Raw genomic sequence first — 15,436 nt, 5'->3', positions numbered from 1 at the left:
CCATTCAGCTGATCTCAGAGTCTGACGCTAGCACATTTAGCATAGCTAAGCACAATACATTGAATCTGATTAGACCATTAGCATCGCGCAAAAAATAACCAAAGAGTTTTGATATTTTTCCTATTTAAAACTTGACTCGTGTACTAAGACCGACAGAAAATTAAAAGTTGCAATTTTCTAGGCAGATATGGATAGGACTATACTCTCAAACTGGCGTAATAATCAGTGACTTTGCTGACGTAACATGGCTGCAGCAGGCGTAGTGATATTACGCACTGCCCGAAAATAGTCCCCTTGGTTATTTTCAATAGCAGGGGACTATTTTCGGGCAGTGCATAATATCACTACGCCTGCTAGGGGAGCTGGAAAATTAGCATATTTTCAGGGGCCTGGCCAACCACCCAGGATAGCAACCCTAAATATTTAATTCACCCTTGCAACTACCTGGCAACTACCAATAACATTGTAAGTCACTTCCGAAAGTTAAGGCAGCTGACTTGTTGCCTTATCAGACAGTGACTTCACTGTCTTCCAGATTCCATCAGATGAGGGTATATCAGGAGACAGGAAGTAAACCAAACATGGATTCAGACGTGCCTTAATCCCTTCCTTGGAATCCAAACTCCCTAAGCAGCATATAAAGTTTTTGGACGCAGCCTTAGAAGACTTAAGCTTCTATTTTGTTGATGTTAATAAATGCAAACATATAGTGTAAATATTGTTAGAATATTTCTGTGGTCAATTTTGTCAAACTCCTATTGTTGAGTTTCATGGGTGGCAATAACTTGATACTAGAAAGTGCTTAATTTCTTTCTGAATATGAGTCACTTAGGCACATAAAGAGCACTTTAAGTAACAGAGATTACCTGAGGCCAAGGCAGATGGGATGTCATCATGCAGCACAGAATCACTTGCCCGTCCCATTGGGAAAGGCATGGTCAACTGTACCACCTTATTTCACCTTAAATATGGTCTAGTCGTCACAGCTGATAAGTCAGTTTTACTCTTTCACTCTTGTTTTACAAAAATACAAATAATTTGAGGTGTAGATCCTAGGGCTGGTTATTGGCAAGGACCTCACGATACGATACATATCGCGTTGCATGGGCCGTGGTACAATGTATTGCGATACAATACAATACGTTGCATACTGCGATACATTGTAATACTTTTCTTTTTTTTATTAAAAATGAAAAAAATAGAGCTGATTTTTTTTAAACCTTTTTTAAGCCCGAGTAGATCCTCAAAGTAGATCCATCATCTTTACATATGGTTTAACAAACTGTTCATCTGCTACAATGTACTTCAATTAAAAGTATGCATGCTTTTACATACTTAATGGTTTACATACAACTTAAAAAAAGACTTTGCTGACAAGCAGATTCAGAATTTAAACGGTTTAACATCGTAAATCTAAAGAGGTGCCCAAACCAGGGCCAAAGTTGGCCCGCAATGACCTTTAATTTGGCCTGTCATGCTATGTTAGATAAAGGAAAAATTATAAATGTAATTGATGCTGATGTTTATATTTCTAATTAAACATTTTCTAAAATGTAACTTTTTTTTACAAAAGAAAATGTAAATTAAAATTAAAAGCAAGGAATTAAAGTGAAAAAATTATATTTAATGTACATGCATACTTGAAGGATGCATATAGCATGCATCACGAAACTCAACGAACTCGGGTACTAAAGGCTAATAATGGAGAGGTTGAGGCAGTGGGACACAGAAATTTAAAAATTATTGGCGAAATGATTTATTTTTTACAACAGTTACCTTTGAATTAAAAACTGCATTAGTTATGCATAAACATAATTCGCGTATTTTTTAAATATTAGAAAATGATAAATTAGAAGAATCAGGGCAACTTTATTCTAATATAACAGAGCAACATTTACTTTCGGCCCTCAGCTCTCAGTCAGGTTTCATTTTCAGCCTTTGGTAGGAAAAGTTCTGATCTAAACAGACTGCATCTAAAAAATCTAAATCAAACTTTTTTATTGAGTATCTGAAAAAATGACAAATAGAAGCCAGATGTTTAATCAAATGATGTTTAAAAGTTAAATCAGCAGTGGCACAGATATTGCATAAGACATTAATATAAAAAATGTCCAAAATGAAGAAAAAACTTTCAATAATCAGATCACAGTAATTATTAATGCACACCCAGTTTGTGTTGTTTGGCAGAGGATTAAAGTGTTATTATTTTTCCATAACTCAGCTATAAGCATGTGTTCAAAGTGCTTTTGGTCGGGGTTAAACCAGTTTGTATGCCGTTTCATTGGGTGTGGTTCTGTTACCATTACAATTCAAATAATCACAACAAATACAATGAAAAAGCTTGAAAATCTGACATAATTACATGTACAAAAAATTCCACTAAATACTAAACCAGATTTATCATTTATCTATAGATATGTTTTTTTAAATAAAATAAAAATGTTTGCATTTCCGTTGAAAGATGTGACATTAATGGATATGGGAAATTGCAACCGTGTTTAACACACTACAGAAATGTCCTGACATCATTATTGTGAGGGCTTTAATAACTTGTGAATGAGTCATAGTTATCGGCATTTGCCCCTATACAGTGGCATTTGGCACGGTACAGTGTGGCATTTCCGGCCACTGAGATTTTAAAAAATGGAACAGGGTGGGGAACGCTGATTGTGACATCACTAGATTCTACATATAATTTGATTCTGCAATAACAGACAAGGAGGCTTTTCCAGAATGGGTAGGGGGGTGCTTGTTGTTTTTACAGAATGTTCTAAATAACACCATAGCAACACCATGACCTGTTTAACCAGTTGCAGCTGTAAAAATGACTCTAAAAGCATTAAATTAATTTATGATTTATGATTAACGTGTGGTTGGTGTGTTTTTTAAATTACTGTAATAAGTGTCATTTATAGCATTGATGACCTAATGATAATTTTTATTAAGCTATGCAGGCCACAGAGAGGACTGGCCTTTAAATGTTCCCTTCCCAACTGTGTAATATTCAAGAATTAGGGCGGTTTGGTTCCTAATGATCCTCCGGCATTGTGCTGCCACGCTCCCTTGTTTAATTTGTCCTTTGTCAGGTACAGTACACCCTTTCTGCTTTAAAGCTATCATTGATTTTAACAAAGAAAGGGGAGGAGTTAAGATGAAAAATTAAAAAAGGCACGGAAGCTTACATTCAAACATATTTGGTGTAACTGTACAAAGGAAATTTAAATGGCACATAAAATACAACAAATCAATTGTATGCCTAGTTAAAGGAAAAGTTACATTTTTACTTTAATGTCATTTTACTTTCATGTAATTTGTCTATTTAGGTCAGGCTTTCATGTTCTTTCAGAGCTATTTAATTGTCCAGGGTTTGTTTGAAAGCTAATAAAGTAATATTTACTTAGGCTATTTCCATGCAACAATGGTGTTGAAACAGAACATATGGCCATAAAGTCTTCTCATGACTGCAGGTTGAGGTGAACGCATCACTGTCATTAAAATAATTTTTACATTATTATTAAAAATACAATGTACTTCCTGCTAAACACAGTAATTGGTTTAGTAATCATATTACAATGTAGTAAATCTGTTTGGTAATTAGTACTTTAATGAGCAAATAAGATTGCTTATTTAACTGTACACACCATAGACATTGAAATAACTAGACTGCTCATTTGATCAGCTGCGACAATGGGTCAGCCCCGCTGCCATATTAGCGGTGGCAAGAGTAGCCTGCTTACAAACATGAGTAAATAGGGAAACTGCAAATTTTTTTAGATATTCAACAGAATAACTTTTACATTTCTTAACCGATTTCAATGATTTTTGATTATTATTTTGTAAGGAATCATGATAGCATACGGATTTGGCTTGCGGAGGCATCCTTAATGTAATAGGCTATAGCTTAATTAATACATGAAATGAAATAAATTATTTCCATTATGAATGTCACTTTTTGTATTGTTAACCCAAACTATTTAGTTTTCTTTTGATATATATATTAAGGAAAACCCTTCTCTTCTTTCAGCTACGTTCCAATGCCTCTAGAGTACGTATCTCTTTAAGAAACCTTCAATACGTAAGTTAGCTCAGTGTTTCCCAACCAGGGGGTCAGGGTCCACAGGGGGGCCTCAGCAGATTTCCAAGGGGCCTCAAGAGGACTTAAAATTATTAAAAATTGGACAAAAAAAGCATTAAATTAAGCTAAAACAAGCATAAAATGATGTTTCTTATTTGTTTGGCCATTTTAGTAGAAAATATAATCTGTCTAGCCATTCCAAGTTCTAGTTATTTTATGTGGAAAATTTGAGTGAGTGGGGGTCTTCAAATATTTTTGTGGGCAACTAGGGGGCCTAGAAGTGAAAAAGGTTGGGAACCACCGAGTAAGCTAACCAGCGAACTATAGTAATATAACTCTAATACATGTTACAATTGTATTAAAATAAATAGAATAATGCACGTAACAACTAATTTTAATTAACTTTTTTATGAATTATTAATCAATCATATTTGAATGTGCAAAAGAATATTGGCATTACTAAAAAGATTTTTTATCTTGGTTATCTAACTTTTCCAACATTGATTTCTTGTCACATGTTCCGGTAACTTACCTTTTGTACACTAACGCTCTCTGGAGGCATACATGCGCATAACAAAAATATAACGTATATCATTATTAAAAAATATATTACAACATTATTAAAAACATATTTTGTTTTGAATTATGTTTTATTCTAAATAAGTTTCTTAATAAAAAGCAATATTTAGTTTGAATCGTTATTAAACAATTAATTCCGGAAACATCGAAGAGAATTCACCACGTGACTGGAACTGAGCCAATGAGCATCGCCGCACCTGACGCGTCATGTCAGCTGACCGCAACTGAAAGCTTTTGTCATATGACATTTGATTTCATCGCTTCTTCAGATGTAAACTGTCCTCTGTGCAAACAATTTGACGCGAAAGACACGGATTATAACTGCGTTATAACATGACACGCAGGCGGACATACTTGGAGCTTTGCGCTTTATTAGTTTATCTGAGTGTTAATGTGAAGCCGGTGAATGGTGTCTGGCCATTGCCTCAGCAGATAGATATATCCGCAGAAAGATACGCGTTGAGTCCACAGTTCTTCTCTTTCACCTACGGAAAAGATTCAGCTGCGCAGACGGGCTGCTCTGTGTTGGATAATGCCTTTAAAAGATATTTCTCCGTCATATTTCCAGACTTTACGCATGCTTCAGGTCAGCTGTGATTGAGGATGGAAAGGGTTAACGTTACTTCCGTGTTGTAGTTTGTGTGTATTCTATACAAGTTATTTATTTTATACTACCCATTATAGACAAAGTATTTATTATGATGAACATATTAAGTCTAAATATAATAAAAAAGCAATTTTTATTGAAATTATTTGTTTTTTTACACAGCCTTTTACTTAAATGTATGCACAACAAGTAATGCATTTAACATTATTTGCGTTTTTATTCAAACCCTCATCTTTTTGGATTCAATGTGGCTTTATAAATGATTCAACAATTAATAATAAATATACAATTAATATAACAAAGTATTGCAATGTTTGGATTTGTTAAATAAATAAATACATTTATTTGTTATAAATCATTTAATTGCTAACAAAATCGTTATAATTTAAAGATTCATTTAAATAGTCATGTCAACATCACATGATTCTTCTATAGGTGAAGTGTAGTCATGTGCAAAAACAGGTTTTTCTTGCTACTTTTTTGTATAAACAATTCAACATTGTGCATCGGTTTGAATAGCTTGTGGGTTTAGAAAAAGATCTGTGTCTGTCATTTTGTATCATATTGTACTGCTCAACCACATCGTTCATTTTAAACAGGATCAAGATTTCATCACCTGTGGTCCGAGGCGAAACCATTTGTCGTTTCTGTGAGTGTCAAAACCAGTGGGTGTGATGGCTACCCCGATGAAGATTCGGATGAGAGCTGTGAGTATCTCCTGTTGAATAGGATTGGGGGGTTTACCTTCTGCTTGATAACTTTTCACCAACCTTCACTTTAGTCATGGGAAAAAAACGACAACATCTGAAGTTCAACTGCATTTTCCTGATGCTTTTAATGACAATTGATTCATGTTTTGTTTTTGCAGATAACCTGAGTGTGTCTGAGAGCCAAGCTCTGCTGAAATCGGTATCGGTATGGGGCGCTTTAAGAGGTGTGATGACCCTTTTCACGATTATTGAGTCTCATTTTGTGCAAAGTAAAAGTTCATAGTAGATCTGTTTGTACCCTAAGTTTGGATGTTTCTATTCAAAATGAGCAACCGTTTGTCTAAAGTTAGTAATAAGCATAATGCACACCCATCTCTATCTTCATACAGCCTTTTCTGTACTACTCTTGGTTGCATTTTAACCCAGATTAAAGGCGGAGTCCATGATGTTTGAAAGCCAATGTTGATATTTGAAATCACCTAAACAAACACGCCCCTACCCCAATAGAATCTGGACCTTCTGTTGATAGACCCGCCCCACACATACGCAACCCGGCATTTGATTTGATTTGATTGGCTATAAGTGTGTTTTGGTAGTCGGCCCGTCTCCTTTTCCAACGCGTTTTTAAACATCGCGGACTCCGCCTTTAATCTATAATGCATAACATGCATATCATTGGTATAACTGGAATAGATAAACATGTTTATTAGAAGGGGCCGTCCCAGTAAGTCAAAAGTTTTGAAACGTTCACTCGTTCTTTATTTATATATATTTTTTACATTAAAATAATAACAAACTCGTCCAAACTATGGCATAACACAAATGGAACTGTGGGAATTATGTTGGTGACTAAAAGCATCCAAAATAAATCAAAACTGTTATATTTTATCATCTGAAGTACAGTCACCCTTTGCCTAGAAATTTCAAAACCGTACTCGTATCATTTTATGAAGCTATGAAGTTTCACCTTAACTCATTCCTCGCCAGCCATTTTTTGAAAAGTTTCCCGCCAGCATTTTTTGAGATTTTTACAAAATGCCTTCCAGGAAAATTTTCTTCTAAAAATATATAAACATACAAATATATCAATAGAAAGCACAGACCCTCTGCTTTCAAACAAACAAACAAAACGGGAAATAAATGTTTCATCCTATCTATATTTTTTTCTCTGCTTATAAACTCTTAAATATGGGTATTTTTCTTTAAAAAAACTGAAATAATTGCATTTTGTGAAGGAATTTTGTTAGAGATCAGATTCAGAACGATTATCAAAACAAACACAGAGTTTAAAATTAGTAAATAACGTTTTGGCTTCACTTTTTTTATAAATTGGGTAAGTATCCATCTAGTGGAAAATCGCGATATTGCAGATTAACATAAAAATTCATCAGGAACACGTTTTTAATGCAAATGTTTTCTTTTAATTGACGAGATAACTAGTCAATGGCGGGGAAAGAGTTAAGATTAATTTTAAAGAATATCAAAGGACTTCACATTTAATCTTGGCTCTTATTGGCTGCTTTTCTTGTAAATGTCATCTATTTTAAAAATATTTTTTAGTTTTTTAATAACAGAAATTAATCTGTTTGCCACAGCTATATTTTTACTACAAACGTAATTTTAAGCATTTAAAGGTGCAGTGTGTAAATTTTAGCGGCATCCAGTGGTTAGGTTGCGAACTGCAACCAACGGCTCAGTCCACTGCTCATCCCTCGTTTCGAAACGCATAGAGAAGCTATGGTAGCCGCCACTGGAAAAACATGTAATTGACGGAGAAAAGTTTGTCCGTTTCTGTACAGCGCTTCTGTAGAAAACATGGCGACTTCCACGTAAGGGGACCCTCTGTGTATGTAGATAAAAACATCTAATTCTAAGGTAATAAAAACATAATTGTTCATTATGAAAGGTCTTTTAACACCCCTGATAATATAGTTTTGTATATTATTTAACATTTCTGTCAAGAGATCCTTCTAAAAATTACACACTGCACCTTTAACCATATACATTCAGATTAAATGATTTTTAAAGCAACACTATGTAGTTTCCATGTAAAAATGACTTACAGCTCCCCCATGTGGTTGACAAGCGCAACAGTGCCTGGTATCAGACACTCTTCTGCAGGCAGGGGGAGGGGCGGGGCTGTGTGCTCTACCTTCCCTCGCCACTTTCAGAGTGTGCTTGTAGCAGCTAGGAGGCTGCTCAGGTTGCAGCAACAGTACAATTTGTCCAGTTAAAAGTTGTTTTATCACTGAAATAATTTTAGAGCCATTATTTAAAGGTAAAAAAACTACATAGTGTTGCTTTAAGATCATAGTTAACATTTTAGTCAAGTGTTTCAAATAAGGCTTTCCATCAATTATCAGTGTATGTATATAGTGTGCAAACATATAGATGTAGGATGATTTCTGGATAAAATCATTTAACATTATCACTAACATAAATAATGCACTAACCAAATGTTTGTCATTTTAAAACCCTACACATCAGGTCTGGAGTCACTGAGTCAGCTTGTGTACCAGGATGATTATGGCTCTGTAAGTATTGCGTTGTGTTATTGTGTTCTTAGAATCATAATAATTCAAAGCCGCAATGCTGCGAATTGCAGAAATAATATCCATTTATGCTCTCTTTCTCTGCAGTACTTTATCAATAAAACAGAAATCGTGGACTTCCCACGCTTTGCTTTCAGAGGTCTTTTGCTGGACACTTCAAGGCATTATTTACCTCTGCATGCTATTCTAAAGACCCTGGTAAGTACATTTTAGGGCCATATACAAAACACACACACACACACGCAATAATAATCAATAACATGCTGTGTATTTGTATTTTTCTCTGGAGGATGCCATGTCCTACAGTAAATTCAATGTGTTTCACTGGCACATTGTGGACGACCCTTCCTTTCCATATCAGAGCCGCAGGTTTCCGGACCTCAGCAATAAGGTATGTTTAAAGTTTGTAAAATCACCAAAAAAAAAAAAAAAACACCACATTTGTAGTATAAGTACGGTAGGGCTTTAAATGAAAAATGCAAATTTGCGTTTCACCTTGTCAAAGTCCTATTGGTCCAAAATTATGCTTATTATTCTTAGTTCACAATGTAGGGATATTACATAGTGATTACTGTCTAAAAGTATACTTATGTCATTTACACAGTTTTTTTTTGTTCTAGGGGGCTTTTCATCCGTTTACACACATCTACACCCAAACAGACGTGATGAGGGTGATTGAACATGCAAGAATGAGGGGCATTAGAGTCGTACCTGAGTTTGACTCACCTGGACACACTCAGTCATGGGGAAAAGGTTCATGTTTCTTCCTCTTTACCTCTCTTACACATACAAAGAAATGTGAATAATGAAGGCATTCATGAAACCCTCTTAAGTGATTTGTAAAACAGAAAATGTATACTTGTGCACTCTAAAGATCTTCAGTTTAACCCAAGATCACAATGTCAAGACCATTTACACATGATCTGCTGTATTTAAATGTAGTATTTGTCCCATGGATCAGTAGTCATACAAAACGTATAGTTTTAAAATGTACACTCACTATGTTTCTCATCTAATTCTCAGGACAGCCAGATCTTTTGACACCTTGTTACAAGGGAGATGTTCCCACTGGGACATTTGGACCTGTCGATCCAACGCTCGATTCCACCTATAAGTTCATGGAGAGCCTCTTTAAAGAGGTGAAGTCTGTCTTTCCTGACTCTTATGTTCATATAGGAGGGGACGAGGTCAGTTTCACCTGCTGGTAAGCGACTTTAACATCGTCATAGGTTTCTTATCAGTCTTTGACTTTATTAGCACATAAACAAACTTTTGTATATTACTCTGGTTGACAGGAAGTCCAATCCCAATGTGGGAAAGTTTATGGAAAAGATGGGATTTGGGAAGGATTATACTAAATTGGAATCGTTCTATATGGAGAAGTAAGTAGAAAATGCTTAAAGGAATATTACCCTTTCATAAAAAAATCCTGATTATTCACTCACCCTCATGTCATCCAAGATGTTGATGTCTTTCTTTCTTCAGTCAAAAATTTTTTTTTGAGGAAAACATTCCAGGATTTTTTCCATATAGTGGACTCTGATCAATCCCAACCGAGGCATGGGGGTCTTGGCTGGCGAAACGATTGTAATTTTCGCCAAAAAAAATACTTTTATACCACAACTTCTCATCTTGCACTAGCCGTGTGAAGCAGCACGACCTTACGTATTACGTAATCACATACAGTTTAAAATTGCATTTTCCAAAAAAGTACTTTTTTTGTTAAAGCACTCTTTTGGCTAAAATTACAATCGTTTTGGTAGCTAAGACCTTTATGCCTCGGTTGGGATCGCTCAGAGTCCACTATATGTCCACTATATGATAAAATCCTGGATTTTAGTGGGCCTCAAAGGTTTACAGTTCGAGTGCAGCTTCTAAGGGCTCTAAACGATCCCAACCGAGGCATAACGATCTTATCTAGTGAAACGATCGTCTTTTTGGCAAAAAAAAGTACTTTTAATTCACAACTTTTTGTCTTGCACTAGCTGTGTGTGGCGCCAGCGCAACCTTATGTATTACATAATCACATCGAAAGGTCACGCGTTACATATGTAAAAACGCACACATGCGGAACATTTTAAACAATAAACTAACACAAAGACATTAATACGTATCATTCCACATACAACAAGCAGATCGGTCCTCTTTCTCCACACTTGTAAACACTGGAGCGGTAGTTTCGCATACGTCATCTGTGATTCAACGTGATTAGGTAATATGTAAAGTCACGCTGGAGCATCACACGCCTAGTGCAAGACGAGATGTACTTATTTTTGTGGCGAAAATAGTTTTGGGTTACGTATGTAACTGTTGTTCCCTGAGAAGGAAACGAGACGCTGCGTCTCCCTTGCCATACTTTCTGCGTCCCTGTAACGCCGTCTTTGGCAGTATTTCAGATAGCGATATAATTCCTGACGTCACCCTGTCTTTGTTGTTAAGCCTCACCATTGGTTGAATTTGATATACACTGACATCAGACACACTTACCCCTGGAGGCGTCCCCAAAGTGTCACCGCAGTGACGCAGCGCGAGTTCCCTCGAAAGGGAACTGTAACAATGTATCTTAAAAGGTAACACGATGTAACCTTGCTCTCACTTAAAATGTGTCCCCACATTTAGTCCTTGAATTTGAGGGTATTGGACCTGGAAAGTCCTTGAAAGGACTTTGAATATGAAGTTAAAGGAATATTCCATTTTCCTTAAAAGAAAAATCCAGATAATTTACTCACCACCATGTCATCCAAAATGTTGATGTCTTTCTTTGTTCAGTCGAGAAGAAATTATGTTTTTTGAGGAAAACATTGCAGGATTTTTCTCATTTTAATGGACTTTAATAGAGCCCAACATTTAATACTTAACTGAACACTTAACAGTTTTTTTCAACTGAGTTTCAAAGGACTCTAAACGATCCCAAACGAGGCATAAGGGTCTTATCTAGCAAAACGATTGTCATTTTTGACAATAAAAATAACAAATATACACTTTTAAAGCACAACTTCTCGTCTAAATCCGGTCCAGCGCGACCTAACGTAAATGCGTAGTGACGTAGGGAGGTCACGTGTTACATATATAAAACTCACATTTGCGGACAATTTTAAACAATAAACAGACGCAAAGACATTAATTAGTATCAGATGACATACAACAACGTAGGAACGGTCCTATTTCTCAACACTTGTAAACACTGGGGCGGAGTTTCGCGTTCGTCCTCTGTGACCTCTTGACGTTATGACGTATTGCGTGGGGTCACGTTGGCGCATCACGACCGGATATAAACGAGAAGTTGTGCTTTAAAAGTGTATATTTGTTATTTTTATTGTCAAAAATGACAATCGTTTTGCTAGATAAGACCCCCATGCCTCGTTTGGGACCGCTTAGAGTCCCTCGAAACTCAGTTGAAAAAAACTGTTAAGTGTTGAGTTAAGTATTAAATGCTGGCGTCTACCAAAGTCCATCAAAACGAGAAAAATACTGCAATGTTTTCCTCAAAAAACATAATTTCTTCTCGACTGAACAAAGAAAGACATCAACATTTTGGATGACATGGTGGTGAGTAAATTATCTGGATTTTTCTTTTAAGAAAATGGAATATTCCTTTAACTAAGGTGTGGGAACCCTGTTTCCTCAAAAAAACTTTATTTCTTCTTGATTGAAGAAAGAAAGAAAAACATATTGAATGACATCGGAGTAAATTATCAGAATATTTTATGAGTAACCCTTTAAAATGAAATTTACACACACAATTACTACTTGTCTGTTCTTTATTATTAATGTTTTATAATTGTAATGTTATGATAATATAAATATAATTAAATATAATATCAATTGAAGTATGGGAAATTACAGTATGTAATAATAAAAAGTTGGTACAGCATCACAGCTTTAACATCATTATTGTGTTTTTCTAGCATAGTGAACATGACCGCCGCTCTCAACAAAACCGCCATTGTGTGGCAAGACGTGTTTGACTACCACGAGAGAGTGAGTACAGATTCACTTCATCTAGATTCATTCACAAAGCAAATGATTTAACCCGAATAAGGTACCTTTCTTATAGCCCAGATCTAGGTATGTGGTGGAGGTTTGGAAACAGGGATGTTACCTGTGCGAGATGCGTCGGGTGACTAAGGCGGGGTTAAAGGTTATACTGGCGGCCCCCTTCTATCTCGACCTGCCGATACCCACTCACAGCTGGGCTCGCTATTACATGATACGGCCCTTAGCTTTTAGGGGTCAGATCATAAGTACAAACTGCTAACAGATTGCTGTGCATTGCTGTGACTTAACATCTGTCCAGTTTTTCAGTGTGAACGCATGTGCTCTGCTAAGTTAGAATTAAATATATCACAACGGAACGCATTTGGTTTATTTTGAACTAATTTAAGAAAAGTGAAAGGGTAAAGTTTTTTGATATCCACTCACCCTGTTAAGCCCAATTTACTACATTTATGATTGCATCGAAACAAGTGATGTGTCAAAAAGGCCAATAGATGCATCAATTGCATTTATACAGATAAATAAAGCAGATATTATCGATGGATAGATTATATGTATACTGTCAAGGTATGTGAGACTGTTTCCTGTCTCAGATTCCTCAGGATACGCTCCTGGAGATCTGGAAGGGCCTTCCGGAAAAATACGAAGATGAACTGAGCCGCATGACCAAAGCTGGGTACCGGGTTCTGCTCTCTGCCCCCTGGTACATCAACCATATCAGCATGGGACAGGACTGGCGTAACTCATACGCAGTACAGCCACAGAATTTCTCCGGTGTGTGGAGTAACACGTTGGGCTGGTGATGAGGGTCGTGAGTACCCCAGCGGGTGCTATTGGTGGTGGTGACAACCGAATTTTAAAGGGCCTAAAAGCAGATAGGTGTTAAATGAGTAATGATGTCATTTCCTGATTTCTAGATCCTGTTCATTTGAGTTTTTCTGTGGTTATGATTGGGCTTAATGGTGTAAATTTAGTCCATAACTTATTTCTGAAAGAAACATTATGGGGTGGTTTTCTGGACAAGGTTTAACCTAGTCCCAGGCAGGGTTCCCACTGGTCCTTGAAATCCTTGAAAGTTTGTGAATCTGGGGGAAAATTCAAGACCCTGGGAAGTTTTTGAAAATATACATACATAGATTCAGGTCATTGAAAGTGCTTGAATCTATTTTATGCAAGTAGTTTTCTGGAAAAAAATCCATATTATTCCCTGTGTAGTGTAGGATAATATCATAAAAATTCTAGACTTTTAAAGCACATGTGCTGAACTTTTTGTTTTAAATGCTTATATCCTCTGTATGCGAATGTTGATTCATACCAAAATGCTTTTTTGCATAGTTGTGTTTGACACATGAAAACGTCTCGGGTTACGTATGTAACTGTTGTTCCGTGAGAAGGGAACGAGACGCTGCGTCTCCCTTGCCATACTTCCTGCGTCCCTGTAACGCCGTCTTTGGCAATATTTCAGATAGCGATATACTTCCTGGCTCCCGCGTCACCCTGTCTTTGTCGGTAAGCCTCACCATTGGTTGAATTTGATATACACATTCAGACGCACTTACCCCTGGAGGCGTCCCCAAAGTGTCGCCGCAGTGGCGCAGCGCGAGTTCCCTCGAAAGGGAACTGTGACAATGTATTTTTAAAAGTAACACAATGTAACCTTGAAATGTGTCCCCACATTTAGTCCTTGAAATTGAGGGTATTGGACCTGGAAAGGTCCTTGAATTTGAAGGGAACCCTGCCCAGGTTAAAATGAAAGTTTGAGCTGCCTTAATTTAAAAGCATCATGCACTGACATATCTTAACATACATCAGCGCCATTGTTTTGTCTTAAGATGCACACCAGTATTGTTTTTTGTAAGATATGTTTTTCTGTCCAGAAAACTGACCTTATATCAGTTGTTTTAGTTTATTTAAGCAGGGCATATAAAATCATTTTAATGTTTGTTTTGTTGTTGTTTGAAGTGCTTTGCTGTGCATGTTTTGGCTTTGTGGATTGTGGTTAAAGTTGCACTTTGATTTTCATTGTTTAGGCACGGATGAGCAGAAGAAGTTGGTGATCGGCGGAGAGGTTGCCATGTGGGGCGAATATGTCGATGCCACCAATCTCTCCCCTAGATTGTGGTACGAGAAAGCAATGAAGAATCAATTATTCATAATCTAAGTTCCCCACATGTTTATACTGTATGTATTTGTCTGTGTGAAGGCCGAGAGCTTGTGCTGCAGCCGAGAGATTGTGGAGCGATGAAAGTAAAACATTAAATGCGGATTTGGCCTACCCTCGCCTGACTGACTTCCGCTGCAGACTTCTAAGGTACTAAACTATGTTTTGTGATCATTCTTTAAAAAGCTCAGGCCCATTTTAGTTGCACAATACACTTTTTTTATACTAAAGCATTTTTTATACTAAAGATTATATTTGACGTCACTAAACAAAATCATTCATAATTTTTGTTTTGTGCAGGAGGGGTATTCAGGCCGAGCCCCTGTATGTTGGCCATTGTAATCATGAGTACAGTGGTCTGTGAATACAGAAAGGTACCAGCGGACACAAACGCAATATATTGTGCACTGTAATACTGCTTTTGAATTTGCACATTACTTTTTATATTACGGTCAATTTTGTTTTTACAATAACACACACATATGAAGAAATGTGAATTTTTTGATTAAAGATTTATGCAAGAATGCTTTGTTTGTGTTTTTTTTAAATGCAAGTCTAAAAACTAAGGCATACTTACAAATGCATTCATGTCATTGCATTACATAACAAAATATCAGCCAAGTGGCATTTGGATTTAATATAAAAACTTCAGAAATGCTAATGGCATTTCTTTATATTTTTAAATTAGAGCCTGGCAAAGATTAATCGCGATTAATCGCATACAAAAGTGATTTTTAGCATAATAAACAAGTGTGT

At 36.4% G+C, this 15,436-nt stretch overlaps 1 protein-coding gene across 2 annotated transcripts; it reads left to right on the top strand.

Annotated features, from left to right (window-relative positions):
* Positions 1–4,851: 4,851 nt before the first annotated feature.
* On the top strand, positions 4,852–15,204 carry hexa (hexosaminidase A (alpha polypeptide)). 2 transcript variants are annotated; one of them, XM_055192271.2, is made up of 14 exons: positions 4,853–5,240; positions 5,861–5,968; positions 6,130–6,195; positions 8,459–8,505; positions 8,611–8,721; positions 8,813–8,914; positions 9,144–9,276; positions 9,547–9,727; positions 9,819–9,905; positions 12,432–12,504; positions 13,113–13,293; positions 14,550–14,640; positions 14,723–14,830; positions 14,981–15,204. In XM_055192271.2, the coding sequence occupies exons 1-14, from the start codon at positions 4,988–4,990 to the stop codon at positions 15,042–15,044; spliced, it is 1,605 nt and encodes a 534-aa protein (XP_055048246.2). In that variant the 5' UTR covers positions 4,853–4,987; the 3' UTR covers positions 15,045–15,204. The 2 variants fall into 2 exon arrangements, with proteins under 2 accessions (XP_055048248.2, XP_055048246.2); XM_055192273.2 differs by lacking the exons at positions 13,113–13,293; positions 14,550–14,640; positions 14,723–14,830; positions 14,981–15,204 and adding an exon at positions 12,581–13,011 and having other exon boundaries at positions 4,852–5,240.
* The last annotated feature ends 232 nt before the right edge of the window (positions 15,205–15,436 follow it).

The sequence above is a fragment of the Misgurnus anguillicaudatus genome, chromosome 6 (genome assembly GCF_027580225.2).
Source record: "Misgurnus anguillicaudatus chromosome 6, ASM2758022v2, whole genome shotgun sequence".
Classification (NCBI taxonomy): domain Eukaryota; kingdom Metazoa; phylum Chordata; class Actinopteri; order Cypriniformes; family Cobitidae; genus Misgurnus; species Misgurnus anguillicaudatus.
This window is presented reverse-complemented; position numbering and strand designations above follow the sequence as displayed.

Bases quoted from the DNA above. Each gene is read 5' to 3' on its own strand.
- hexa (XM_055192271.2), top strand. From the start codon at position 4,988: ATGACACGCAGGCGGACATACTTGGAGCTTTGCGCTTTATTAGTTTAT. The intron at 8,506-8,610 runs GTAAGTATTGCG...CTTTCTCTGCAG, and splicing joins ACCAGGATGATTATGGCTCT to TACTTTATCAATAAAACAGA. The intron at 9,277-9,546 runs GTTCATGTTTCT...TCTAATTCTCAG, and splicing joins CACTCAGTCATGGGGAAAAG to GACAGCCAGATCTTTTGACA.